Source organism: Ascidiella aspersa, chromosome 9 (genome assembly GCF_963924565.1).
Source record: "Ascidiella aspersa chromosome 9, kaAscAspe10.2, whole genome shotgun sequence".
In the NCBI taxonomy this organism is placed as follows: domain Eukaryota; kingdom Metazoa; phylum Chordata; class Ascidiacea; order Phlebobranchia; family Ascidiidae; genus Ascidiella; species Ascidiella aspersa.
This window is the reverse complement of record NC_139455.1, coordinates 24,799,082-24,811,624: the sequence shown is the minus strand read 5'-3', so window position 1 is coordinate 24,811,624 and position 12,543 is coordinate 24,799,082. Positions and strand designations below refer to the sequence as shown.

Below are 12,543 nucleotides of genomic sequence, written 5' to 3'. Positions count from 1 at the left end.
CTTCTTCGTTAGGACCCGCGGCGCGTAGTTTGGTCAAACCTGCCTTTAGAGCTAAGATTTATTTATATTGCATGGTTTCCAGTTTGTGGATAATGTGCTACGGCTTTTACCTTACATAAAAAATGGCTTATGAGGTTGCTGTTTAATGGAATTCTGGCACAAAAAAATGGGTGACCTATGGTCCGAAACATATCAATAGTTAAGGCTGCGATTCAGCTTGCTTTCTAGTTACGTCCATTTCCAGTCGTCGTCCTTGTTTGCGTGAGTCGTGACTTGTTCCATACATGTTACGTCCATTTGCAGTCGTGGTCCTTGTCAGCGTGAGTCGTGACTTGTTCCATACACGTTACGTCCATTTGCAGTCGTGGTCCTTGTCAGCGTGAGTCGTGACTTGTTCCATACACGTTACGTCCATTTGCAGTCGTGGTCCTTGTCAGCGTGAGTCGTGACTTGTTCCATACATGTTACGTCCATTTGCAGTCGTGGTCCTTGTCAGTGTGAGTCGTGACTTGTTCCATACACGTTACGTCCATTTGCAGTCGTGGTCCTTGTCAGCGTGAGTCGTGACTTGTTCCATACACGACCAGTCGTCATTTTTAGCCTTTTCAGTCACATTTTCGCCGCAAGTGTTGTTCTGTTCCCTTTTTTTGCTCCCTTCCGTTCTGCAATTGCGTCAGCCACCCATTAGTCTACATTTTAAGTCTGTTTTTGTCTTAAAATGACCTCAAAGTCTGTTCCATACAAACATTTGTTGTAAGTACTGTGAGTTTTTTTAGTTAAAGACGATATCGGCAAAACGTACACTTATTAAACTTGAATATATTAATGCTACTGTAATATTTTTGTTAAGTTTAACCTTGCAAAAAGTTCAGTTAAGATAATTGTGTCGCTAAAGCTCCGATGTTATACTTACAGTTAGTATTTGGGCGCCGTAAAAAGTTTGACAAAAAATGCTTTACAGCTTAAAAAACTTTGGCAAACTGATTAGGCGTTTAAACCGTATTTTTTGCATCTTATTTCGATAAAGGGTCTGTTTTATGGTAGGCAATGGCGCCTTGGCCGTTATGAATGTTTATATTGGATTTGTGGAACTTTCTGGACTTGTATTTAAATAAACATTGCATGAGGCGGTGCCCTTGTATATTAGTAGTTTGGAACCCAACACAAAAAACGCAATTTATTTTTATGGCGCATTACCACGATTACACTCATCATGTTACGCTCTACTTTTGTTGTGTGAAAATTTTATTTTGTTTTTGTCTTGGTGCTTAACAAAGGCTGTTAATGTGATGTCATACCAATTATATTAGTTCCAATGTGTATCTACAACGTCTAGAATGATAGCTTTTATTGTCTAAACATGCCACAGTCATGGCTAGAGCTAAAAAACACTTTACTTTGTATTACACTTGTAACAAAAGCATTATTGCATAAGTGTGTGATACGGTATTTAAAATTTACTTGTCATTAACATTTACAAGAAATAAACATTACTGTCAACTTTAATACAAACACAAACCACACTATATAGCTTTATGGAGCGCTAACCCTTTGTGACTAAAGCTATTTAAAAAATATTAAGCCTAAAATAATTCGAAATTTAAATAATATCATTGAAAAAAATTGTATTTTTGCCCATTAGGCTTTTGAAAATGGGAAATACTTGGAAAATTGTCGCGTTTTGTTTCACAACTTAACTAAAACTGTTTTTTTTTCATATCTTGGATTTAATACAAGTGTTGTGTTATTGCAATAACCCGACTGTTTTGTGTACATTTGACTGTCGATTTTTCTTATGACAACAATATGACGCAATAACTAACTTTCGTTTGAGCGCTGTACGTCTTACTTGAAATGCAACTTCGTTACCAACCTACTTGAATAAGTCGATGCTATATTTTTCCTCTGGACACTGTTCTTAAACATTTCTCTTTTCACACTTTGTTCGTTTTAGTTTATTTTCTTTCTGATGCCTTTTTCGTCTTTCGCGCCGTTTTTTGCTCTTTCATAAAAGTCATGTTTGCGAGAAACAACGAAAGCTGTGCTTTATAACGTAACAGCGTCACACATGTAGCCAATGCGTGAAAATTGTCGATTTCTGAAAAATTCATCGTAAAATTTTCGTGATCAGGGCGGATCCAGGGGGTCACAAGGCCATGCCCCCCTGCAAACTGTATATTTTACCCATACTTGACCTACTAAATTGACAGTTTTTCTCAAGAATGTTTCTAGTATGATTTAGTGACATGCGTCTCATCGCACCATCCAAAATTGAGGTTTTACCAACTTAATCGATATAAAGGCTTGTTTACAAAATCAAATATAATTTAGATATTGGTCATTTTCAAACTAGACTCTTGCCAATTAAACTAGACATACGTTAAAATGTATCGCGCTTGAAATGTGACCATAGACTAACCAAGTGGCGTAATCCAAAATGGAATTTCCACTAAATTTATTGAGTAGAGCAATTTGTTCGCTTATAGTTGAAATCAATAAAATCTATATAAAGCACCTTCAACTTCAAATTTAACGTACTATGCGGTGTTTTGAAGGTAACTTTATTACGACTTCACGTTAAGAAGTAACCGTGTGCCGCCTCGTTTAAACGTAACTTTGTGACATCACGTTTTGACATTGCATTTTGACGTCATCACAAAATGTTGATCGCCAAACAAAAATCCTGGATCCTGTCCTGTTAGTGACGTAACATAATTGTCACGTACCTGTACAATGGTCTTACATTGGAAAAGTATAGTGTTTCTATTAAGCAACTTAACAAGTTTTTTTGACCAATTGACTGTTTATTTTCGTGGCCTAAAAGTTTAGGATAGGGCTGCTTAACTAACTGGCTGCATATGGAGTGTTTGCGCGTTAAACATATGTCTAGCGGTTAAAAAATGGCAATATAAAGAGTTGTAATGAATAAAGTCTTTTGGGAATAATAACTTTACTTAAATATTTGAGGCAAACTGCTTGACGTATTTTAAAATAATTTTTGATTTGTTCACAGCACTAAACACCACCAATTTAGACTTGACGACATTTTCTGGGAACTGGTTTACGATATTTCCAAAGTTAGATAACATAATATCACACAACGAACTTTATTTAAAACAAACACAACAGAAAGACGAACACAAAACAAACATAATGTAAGGTAGGACTGCAAAATGTAAAGCGTGACAAACAGCGATGCCCGATATTATCATATCGGAACAAATAGGCGATAACAGTGTAGTATCGGTGCCGATCCAGTATAGAAGTGATAATGGCATTTCAGCAACGGTTTGCGACCAAGATCAGCTTTTTTCTAACTTTACACAATTAGAAAAACAAACAATTTTAATTTTTTTAAACAATTTTAAAGTCAATTTTAAGAAAATAAGCTACCTTCTTAAAAAAATCACTTTTCTTCCTAATAACGTTTTTTGTTCGTTTAATTGCAATATTTTGTGTAAAACAAGGACGTCATTTGGTTACAGATTGGCGGCCATTTTTTGAATATATCGTTTGTCGGTATCAGAATGTGTTATACGACAAAATTAAACTGCCTAAGCCAAATAAAACTGCATTTGGCGTAACACATTCCAAACAAAAAGTTTTTAATTTAATTATCTGGCAATTTATGGCTGAACAAGTCTATCATTTTTCTCGGCACTTGAAAAGCTCAGACACGAAATAGGATTCAAGCGATTTCGAAAAAGACTTTGTAAAGCGGAAATAAATAAATAAATGACTTGAAGCGCTGTGCACGTAATACGTAAAATAAATCTTTCTGTGTTTTGAGGCAAAACGGTGTCAGTCTTCGAAAATGTAGCTGTAACATATTGTTTACTTAACTATAGGTAAAATAGATGCAATATCATTTTTTAGCGTTTATTAAAGCAAATGCTATTTTTAAGTGTTTTTTTTCTTTGCTTTTTTTAAATTTCATCATTTGTCTATGCTTCATACAAAACAAAATTAAATCTCAAAACTATTAATCGAAGAGAAAAATAAATAGGACAGATTTCTCAGAATTTTTAGGAGATTGCAACTATTTCATCAATGCAAGCTTTTGGTTTGGGGGGGGACATAAAATTTTATTCAGAGATGACGTCAAAAAGTTGCCTTTATAACATGACGTCATAAAGAAGTAGCCTAACCTTGAGAACACCACATAATTCGTTTATTTAGTTAAAAGTTTTAGGTTGTAGAGGTGTTACTTTCCATAAAGAGCTACATTACAAAGATGTTACCATTTCACACAAAGCAAAAACACGCCTTTATATCGTTTTAGTTGCAAAAACTTCGAAGGTACGATTATACGCACGGCGCCTTTAGGTAAAAAAAATAAATTAAATGTTTTTTTAACTGAGACCGTTTCTTTTAAAAATGCAACAAAGCATAAAATACCAGCACAAACAAAACTTAAACTCCCAATCGAAGTTCCCCACAACAAAAAAATCCCGTCAAGCGATGTGTTTAAACCGCTCGGTGGCGCTAACAAGGCAGTAGGCCTCCGACTGGCTTGTGACGTCATCGGGTCCCTTCATGAGAAAAAAGGCCTGGCCGTCGATCTCAATTCGCACCTCCTCGCCACTTTCGTATCTCGCCAGGGAAGCGCTGTCGAACACAAGGTTGTCATTCGTAGAGCCGCTACTTTGCGGAACTGAGGCTAAGGAATCGAGCCGCGGAATATTGTCTGCGGACTCGGGACCTGTTGGAGCAACGTGGTAGGATTCGTCATCTTGTTGCTGTTGCTGGTTGGGTTCTGGGGGTTGGGGTTCTACTTGGTCGCTTTGTTCTGTTTGTGGTTGTGTTACTGGTGCTATTTGTGGTTGTTGAGGTTGATTTTTGCGTCGTCTTTTAGCTGCGGGTTGTGAGGATTTGGAGGGCGATGGAGAGCTGTAAGGGAACACACAATAAACTCTACAATGCTACCATATCGAAAGCGGGATAATATATGATACCATAGTATTATAACCAACGAAGACAAAATTAAGCCAAATACGCAGTATCGTCTGAACACGTAAAAAAAAAACCTGCGGTGAGATTCGAACTAACAACCTCCGGCAATACCGGGACCGTCGCTCTATTTCAACTGAGCTACACAAGGGAGCGAGTCAAACAACAACCATACCCCCATGCTTGCTACAATACTACATATAAGTAACTTCACATTGATTTAGACTAGAGCGACGGTTCCGGTATGGACGGAGATTACAACATTTATTGAATATTTCAATTAGTCTGCGCTGCGCCTTACGTGTTTTGACTAAAAATCTTATATATCAGAATATGAAACTAATCATTAAAAGAAAATAAATCAAATCTATGAAATACCTTTTGTTTGGTGACAACGAAGTGCTTGTCGAAGCAGCTTCGGGTGGGGCTTGGTTTGAACTTGAACCCGAAGCCCCTGGGAAAAATGAGGGGTTTAAGGGGTGAATAAAACAACGTTGAGTTAAAACATTTGTCACATTGCAAGTGAATAGCGACATATATGGGAATTTAACAGGTTCAATATACAAAAAAAGGAAGATAAGTAATTGTTACAACTAGTCAAGCCCTCCTTGGCTCTTACTATATAAAAACAATCATACATTTTACTAGAAACAAAAAAATTATATTAGGGCGGCACGGTTGACATTCAACCCTTAAGTTAGAGGGGTGACGAACCTATTTGCTGTCGGGGGCCACTTTGTCAGTTACCGCTAAGTAAGCGGGCCGCACAACTTTTTACTCATACAATAAAACCTGTTAAAATCATAAACAATTGTTCATCAAACAAAACTAATCAAAATCCATGCGAACCATACAGCTGAAATTAATTAATAATATTTAAATATGAAATAATAGAAAAATAACAAATAAATATTTAATGAAATGGTTTGTTCAATGAGAAATTTGGATGCAGCAACAGGGTCATGGTGTTAAATTATTATTAGTATATTTTATGACACAACAATGAATAAACAGTTGAATCCTGAATTGATAGTTACTATATGGATTTACACAACAGTTTTTACGATTCCTGCATAATATAAGCGCATTGCAAAGAGTAGAAGCGGTCAAAGAAACCTCAAGGCTGCCGTGGCCCCACCCAAATGCTTTGCGGGCCACCTGTGGCCTGCGGGGCACGTGTTCGTCACCTCTGAGTTACAGAAATACAACAACCGATAACAAATATATAGACACTTTTTATAAAACTACATTTGCATATAGACAGACGAAATATCTAAAACTTGCTTTATATCGAAATCGCACTAAACAAAGTTACTAGCTTGAAAACAACATTAAATAGTGACGAGTTATACTTTTCGTTTTTTTCATCCTTGTAGCTGACGAACGAGTTACTCGCTTCTCAGCCAACGAGCTTTTCTTTGGTCTTCTTCCAGCTCGAATTGCCTTGTAAGGTGCCGGGGTAGATTCGTTCTCGCTAAAAAACGTATTCTTAATCAAACTTGACTTTCCTTGGGTAACGAAAGCAGGTCAACATTTAGCGCAATAGATCACAAAACAAACTTATGATAATTGTACTAATAATCTACGAACACTCAACAAAAAGCAGAATTTTGGAATTTTTATTGCAAAAAATAAACCCGAGTCCGACTCCCGAGTCCCCGAGTCCGACTCCGGCCATACGTGCGATTTCGTCGATTCCCGGGTCCGGCTCACACTCTACTCTACAGCCTGTATATTTTCCCGTAATCAAAATAAGGCGGATATTAAGCAATCCACCCATAGGGGTTTTGTCATGTAAATAATCCACCCGCAACACATGGTTGTAAAGTAGTCCATAGTGTTACAACGATATATAGTTTGCGGCCTTTTAAAATTCGGTACTGCACATGCGCACGTTTATTCGGGGCTGTGGTGGTCTTACTCGAACCCCAAGTTACCATCGCAGCCCCGCTAAGGACACCTAAAAAAATGTAACTATGAAAAATGGTGTCACGACAAAAGGGAAATTTTAGGGGACTGTCGCCTGGGTTTTCGTTAATTAAAAAATACGCTTTACCTATCGTATGCTAAGCTACCTTGGCCCTGCTTTATCGTTGACCAGCAGTTGTTCCGTCAACTCCAAGCTTTCAAATCTGAAGGTTTGGAGTCGAAACAAGTTGTCATCGCATTCCTTGTATCTGTATTATATATCATTGTGTTAGTTAACCTATGACCTATGACATCATTGGCATCAATTTGTGACGTCATCTCTGAAAAGTTTATGCCGACCCTGGTAAACGCGAACTGAAAAAAATTCAAGGGGTCAGTGTTAAAAGAAGATTTTCTGCGGCGGTGTGCTTTACAGTATTAGGAATTAGTCCTACTTGAGTCTTATTCCAGCCTTGTTTTATTACGACGTTGATGTTGTTTTTATTTCGGTCTTAAGTCGAAGTTCGGATTATGTGATTATATCTGTTTGTTTTTGACGTCATCTCAAAAAACATGTTTTGGGCTCCCCGCTACCCTAAGGCAGGGGTTTACCAAACTTATTTCAAAAAAGGGACGAATAGCTAAGGATTAACGATCCCGGGCTGGATAAAAAGAATTTGTCGAATTGTATAACTATTATTTTGCACACTAAATTGGCTTAATGCTAAACCCAATTTTTTTCTGGAGTAAGTTGTTTGTTGTACAGCAACAATTATATCTTATTTTCGTACTAAAATATCGGCAAAAGTATTGGTCTACATTTACCGATACCGATATATCGGTAGAAGCCAAATATCGGTCTATCTCTAGTTCGGTGAACCCCTGGTTAAGACCCTTTAACACAAAAAGTTGCTTACTTAAATCTGGTGTGTCCTGGTGGCCAGTGGAAACTGTGTGAGTTGCGCAGATGCTGGGTGAGGTCGTTTCCCCTTCCAAACTTCTTCTCGCACAAATGACAAGCGTAGCACTGGGCTCGGCCTGCCTGAGTGAAAAAAAATTTCATGTGTTGGTTTAAGTAAGTAAGTAATGTTTATTTTACGTACGTAATTTGTGTTGGTACAGAGTTGGCGAAGAGCCTGTTTAAAACTTTTCTGATAATTTGGTAATATACTAATCTCATATTTGCAGATCAGTAAGGGCCAAGGGGGAATGATTATAAAACAGCTAACATATCAAAAAGAAGTAAAAGCTTTCGTTTTAAAGTCTCCGTTGTTATGTAATAAAAGTTACCATAAAATGACTCTCTATAAGCATATTCTAAGACCACGTGTTTAGTGTGCAGACACAACTTATTTTCTTTCAACATCAGCTTGTATTTTAGCTGACTTGGCACACAGTCCTCGTAGACGTTGCGCTAACGTGGCAAAATAACACCCGGGAAAAAGATCTTCGTTCAGTATTGCAGGTGGCGGAAGTCGTCCTTGTAATTTAGCGCAGCCCTGATACTGGGATTATCAATGTACCAAAATCAATTACACATATTTGGCCTGGGTTCACACTTGCACACTAAGCGGTTTCGCAGCTAGCGCCTGGGCAGCAGTGTCAACGACGTTTTCACTTTTGCTGGACGTTAATTGGCTGTTTCTGGTTGATTTTCCTATTCATGACGTCATTATTCATTATCGTCTGACGGAAAATAGGGCAAAAGTTAAAAAATCGCCCCTCTGTTTTGGATTTCTAGATACGCCTCTGGTTTCATTACAATCATTAGTCTCCTTATTCCTATTAATGAAAAGTTTTCTCATCATAAACGTTCAGATCGCCATTGCACTTAAATATATATTTTTTAATTTTATATTTTGCATATATATTTACCAAGTGCTTCATCCTGAAATGACACCTTAGGTTTTGTAGCGAGCGAACCACGTAATCACATCCTTCCACATGACACTTGTAAGCTAGCTCACTTTGGTGGAAAGTCATGTGCACATTGAGGTCGTAAGATGTCTTCGCTCTATGAAGGAAATAGCGAAAAACTTTAAAATAGCACAAATAAATTGTCCGTGCCTTAGAAAAATTAAAGGTTATTAAATTTTTGTATAGAAAACATAAAAACCGGATTTGACTAAGTATCCAACAATTAAACAAAATTTAATTGGGCCATGCCAGAAAACTAATAATACAAAAATATAGTTTTATTAAAAAGCATACATGAATTAATCTCATTGGTTGCAGTCAGTCTTTTAGTTCATGTTTAAATGTTACACTTATATTAGGCCTTTATTTTATTTCTACAGCATTTACCTGTACACCGAAAAGCCATCGCAGAACACATATGTTTGTGTGTGTCTTTCATTGTATTTACCTGTATTCGCAGAAATGACAGGCGAATGGTCTTTCGTCGGAGTGCTTGTATAAAATGTGATTCTTTATTGCAGATGGGTTGGGACAGGTCATTTCACACTTTGGGCATTTGTAGTGGTTCACTAAAGCAGCAGAAAAGTTATTGTTAAAAATAGACAAACAATGTTGCTTTGTTTTTAAATGGTGGATAAAACAAAAAATGCTTTAAAGATAACATTACAAAAGCCTAATATTGTGTAGGAAACTATTTTTTTATAAATAAAACACAAAAGCTAAACAGTTATTTATATAAAAAAAACTCATTTTTATATTTAGCGCCTTAATCAACTTTCTTAAATGGTATTTATTACACCTAGTAAACTGCATGGTGATTTTTTAAACACAAATTTTAGCTTTTGTCAAGCTGACAGCAACTTAAGGCATAAAATTTGCACCATCTACCTTTTTAACTGTGGCAATTAACAGTTTCATAGAAACAGTATTCTTACCGTGATGCCTCATGTGATCTTTAAGCAACCGTTCTGATGCAAACGTTCTTAGGCAGTGTGTACATTGAAAGCAGTGGTCTGGTAAAAAAACACAAAACATGTTTTATTGAGAACACACATAAATACCTACAAAGCAACAATGCAGATATACTTTGGGAAAGGTTTGGAGTTAGGGAAATTGTTGTATAAAGCTGATTCTGTCCATTTAGGTCTTATTCTGACAGGTTTATGACTTATACCAATTTAGACATTGTTACTACTATTAAGCATTAGTCAGGACTATTTTGTCTTATAACTCTTGCTTACTCTGAAGGTGATGTTGTCGTTATTTTAGTCCTATGGCTGGAGTTTTTATAAGTGATGATTAAAAACAGTAGACTAAAATTTTTTAAATTAATTTGACTTAAAGGATTTGAAGACTGTTATTTGAAAATTTTTAAGATAAACTTTATATTCAAGTGTTTTATCAACTTCACAAATGCTAACCCTTTCCTTATTACACAACCAAGTAACATTTTGACAATGCAAACACAAAACATTATATAATAAGAATTTAAAACAATTTGCAATAAACACATAATAATCTTGCATGAACAATTCCCAATATGTTTAATTTTAAGATTTGTAAAAGTGTTTTATTGCAAATTATAAAAAAACAAAAAATAGTGGTGTTTTATATCAACTTTACAAATACTAACCTTGTGCTTCTATTTGACGAATAAGGTGATCGGAGAACTTGGACTTTGTTGCATAAAGGTTGCCACACCACGGACAGGCAAACATTCGTTCCTTGGTGTGAGTTTTCAGATGGTCGCGAAGCTTAAATTTGCAAGCATTCGAATAAGTGCAATCTAGAAAAACATGACAACAAAAAAATGATTACTTTAGTTATATTTTTTTTTATGTTTCTTAATGAATCCCAAAGCGAAATTAGTAGAATAAATTAACATAATCTAATTGAAAAACGTGATATTGGTCGATCTCTACATGTAGGCATATTGATAGCCCATAAATGAGACAAACACACATTGCATTTCAAAATTCAAAAAATATTTCTTACCGTCCCACCAACATCTCATTCCAGTATTTCCATTGGGAAGTTTTTCTGGATCTGCCGTCAAAGCGTGTTCAGCAGCGTGCATGTAAAACTGGTCCGGTATATCGCAAACCTAAAAATTAAGTATGCATTTTAGGGTAATCTCATCTTGTACAATTTTACGGTTTATTTCTATCACAATATACATACAAAGCAGCGCATAAACAACTGTATCTAACTGCTTAACATCTGGGTCTTATATTACAACTGTGTTAGGTTACCATATAAAAACATTATATACATGCCAAAATTTAAACTTAATTTAAAGACTGTCTTGCACTTATATACCTAAGGGATTTTTTTCACACAACTAAACAGACATTTTTGTGCTTGGCATGTTGATTTTAATCTTTCTTTTAACAGCATAAATGTGTATACAGTATACAGTTGCCCCCAAGAAAAAGTGTTTTATCTAACCATGTCACAATCTTTCCATTCGCATTTAAATCCATCTGGAAGTTCAGGAATAAGATTTCTATTGTGGTGGGCCTTGCATTCTCCGAGTTTTGTTGAAAGCTTCTGGTGGCATAGCAGACCCCACCATTTCACCTAAAAAATCAGATTTCATCTTTGAAAAATGGGTAATTTACAGTTAATCGTAATATGTAATGCAGGTTTTTGCCACTGGTCTAGAATGCTGCAACATTTTTTACAGCCAAAAAAAATGGTGCAAGGAAGAAATGAATATTGGAGAATAAATATAATAATGAATCTTGACTCACCCAACCCAATCTCGTACCACAACCCAATTATTGTCATATAAGTACATGGACACAAACATGGTAGGATTCTAGACCAGTACCAAGTATTTTCGTTGTAAAGGGTTGAACAAAGGCAAAAAGAAATATATATTAATAAAAACTCAATTTTAAACTCATCAAATCAACAGTAAATTTGTTTAACCTTTGTGTGATATCCGTGAAAGTAAAGGTGACGAAGAATGTCTTGTGCGTCCGACGTGATGTAAGAACACTGATTCCATTTGCACATCAACTCACAATCTGAAATTTGATATTGTTAATTTGTTTAGTCTGTGTCATAAAAAAAATAGTTCAGTGAAAAAAATAAGAAATTACACACTTTTATACTTCTGTAAGGTAAAACATGTATAGCATGTAAGAAATTAAACAGTTAGTAACAAAGGCTTTAAGTTTGAACTCAAATACTTTCTAAATATTGTTGTTGGTAGGTAAGTCTAATAAGCAAAAGAACACCTTTTTACTAGATCAGACGTCCTATTTTAGCAAAAAAAAATTACATCAGTCTTTCATATAGAATCCACTACATTTATATAAGAATTAACACTAGAATAAACGTGCACTTTTTTGTAAATATGAAGTCGAATATAACGTAAACAATTTGTTCCTACTTTGGTTTAATACGGCCGAGAAATCCTGGTGAAAATGAACTTCCAAATGCTGATAAAACTCGCCAAGTTCTTGAAATATTGCACCGCAACCAGACCATTCGCATTGTAGCCTTAATGCCTCACTTTTCACGCCTTTTCGACCGACCATGGTACACAGCAAACGTCTAAATAAGCAACAACACAAAGCCTAATGCACTGGCCACTGAAAGCTTCAGAACCTACGCTTCGCAAATTACAAAGCATTATTTTGAGCGCGAAATTCGACGGCGGCACTCATAGCTGATAATTACCCGTTTGACTACTATCCTAATTGATTTAGAGAAATGTTGCTTATAGTAAATGGGTTTTAAACTTTCAACTCTTTTATT

General features: G+C 35.9%; 1 protein-coding gene across 1 annotated transcript; it reads right to left on the bottom strand.

The window, feature by feature from the left end:
• Positions 1 to 3,386: 3,386 nt before the first annotated feature.
• Positions 3,387 to 12,323, bottom strand: LOC146134591 (histone H4 transcription factor-like). Its single transcript, XM_083397850.1, has 13 exons — positions 12,176 to 12,323; positions 11,710 to 11,807; positions 11,224 to 11,355; positions 10,771 to 10,879; positions 10,409 to 10,561; positions 9,711 to 9,788; positions 9,224 to 9,344; positions 8,734 to 8,872; positions 7,776 to 7,900; positions 7,026 to 7,127; positions 6,303 to 6,424; positions 5,329 to 5,404; positions 3,387 to 4,890 (listed from the first exon to the last, which is right to left on the bottom strand). The coding sequence occupies exons 1-13, from the start codon at positions 12,321 to 12,323 to the stop codon at positions 4,455 to 4,457; spliced, it is 1,839 nt and encodes a 612-aa protein (XP_083253976.1). The 3' UTR covers positions 3,387 to 4,454.
• Between the last annotated feature and the right edge of the window lie 220 nt (positions 12,324 to 12,543).

What these genes read in the sequence shown, in the direction of transcription:
- LOC146134591 (XM_083397850.1), bottom strand. Translation starts at nt 12,323, where the DNA reads ATGGTCGGTCGAAAAGGCGTGAAAAGTGAGGCATTAAGGCTACAATGC. An exon ending in TTCACGGATATCACACAAAG is followed by an intron (nt 11,356 to 11,709) that starts GTTAAACAAATT and finishes CTGATTTTTTAG; the next exon opens with GTGAAATGGTGGGGTCTGCT. An exon ending in AACGATAAAGCAGGGCCAAG is followed by an intron (nt 6,425 to 7,025) that starts GTAGCTTAGCAT and finishes TACGTTTTTTAG; the next exon opens with CGAGAACGAATCTACCCCGG.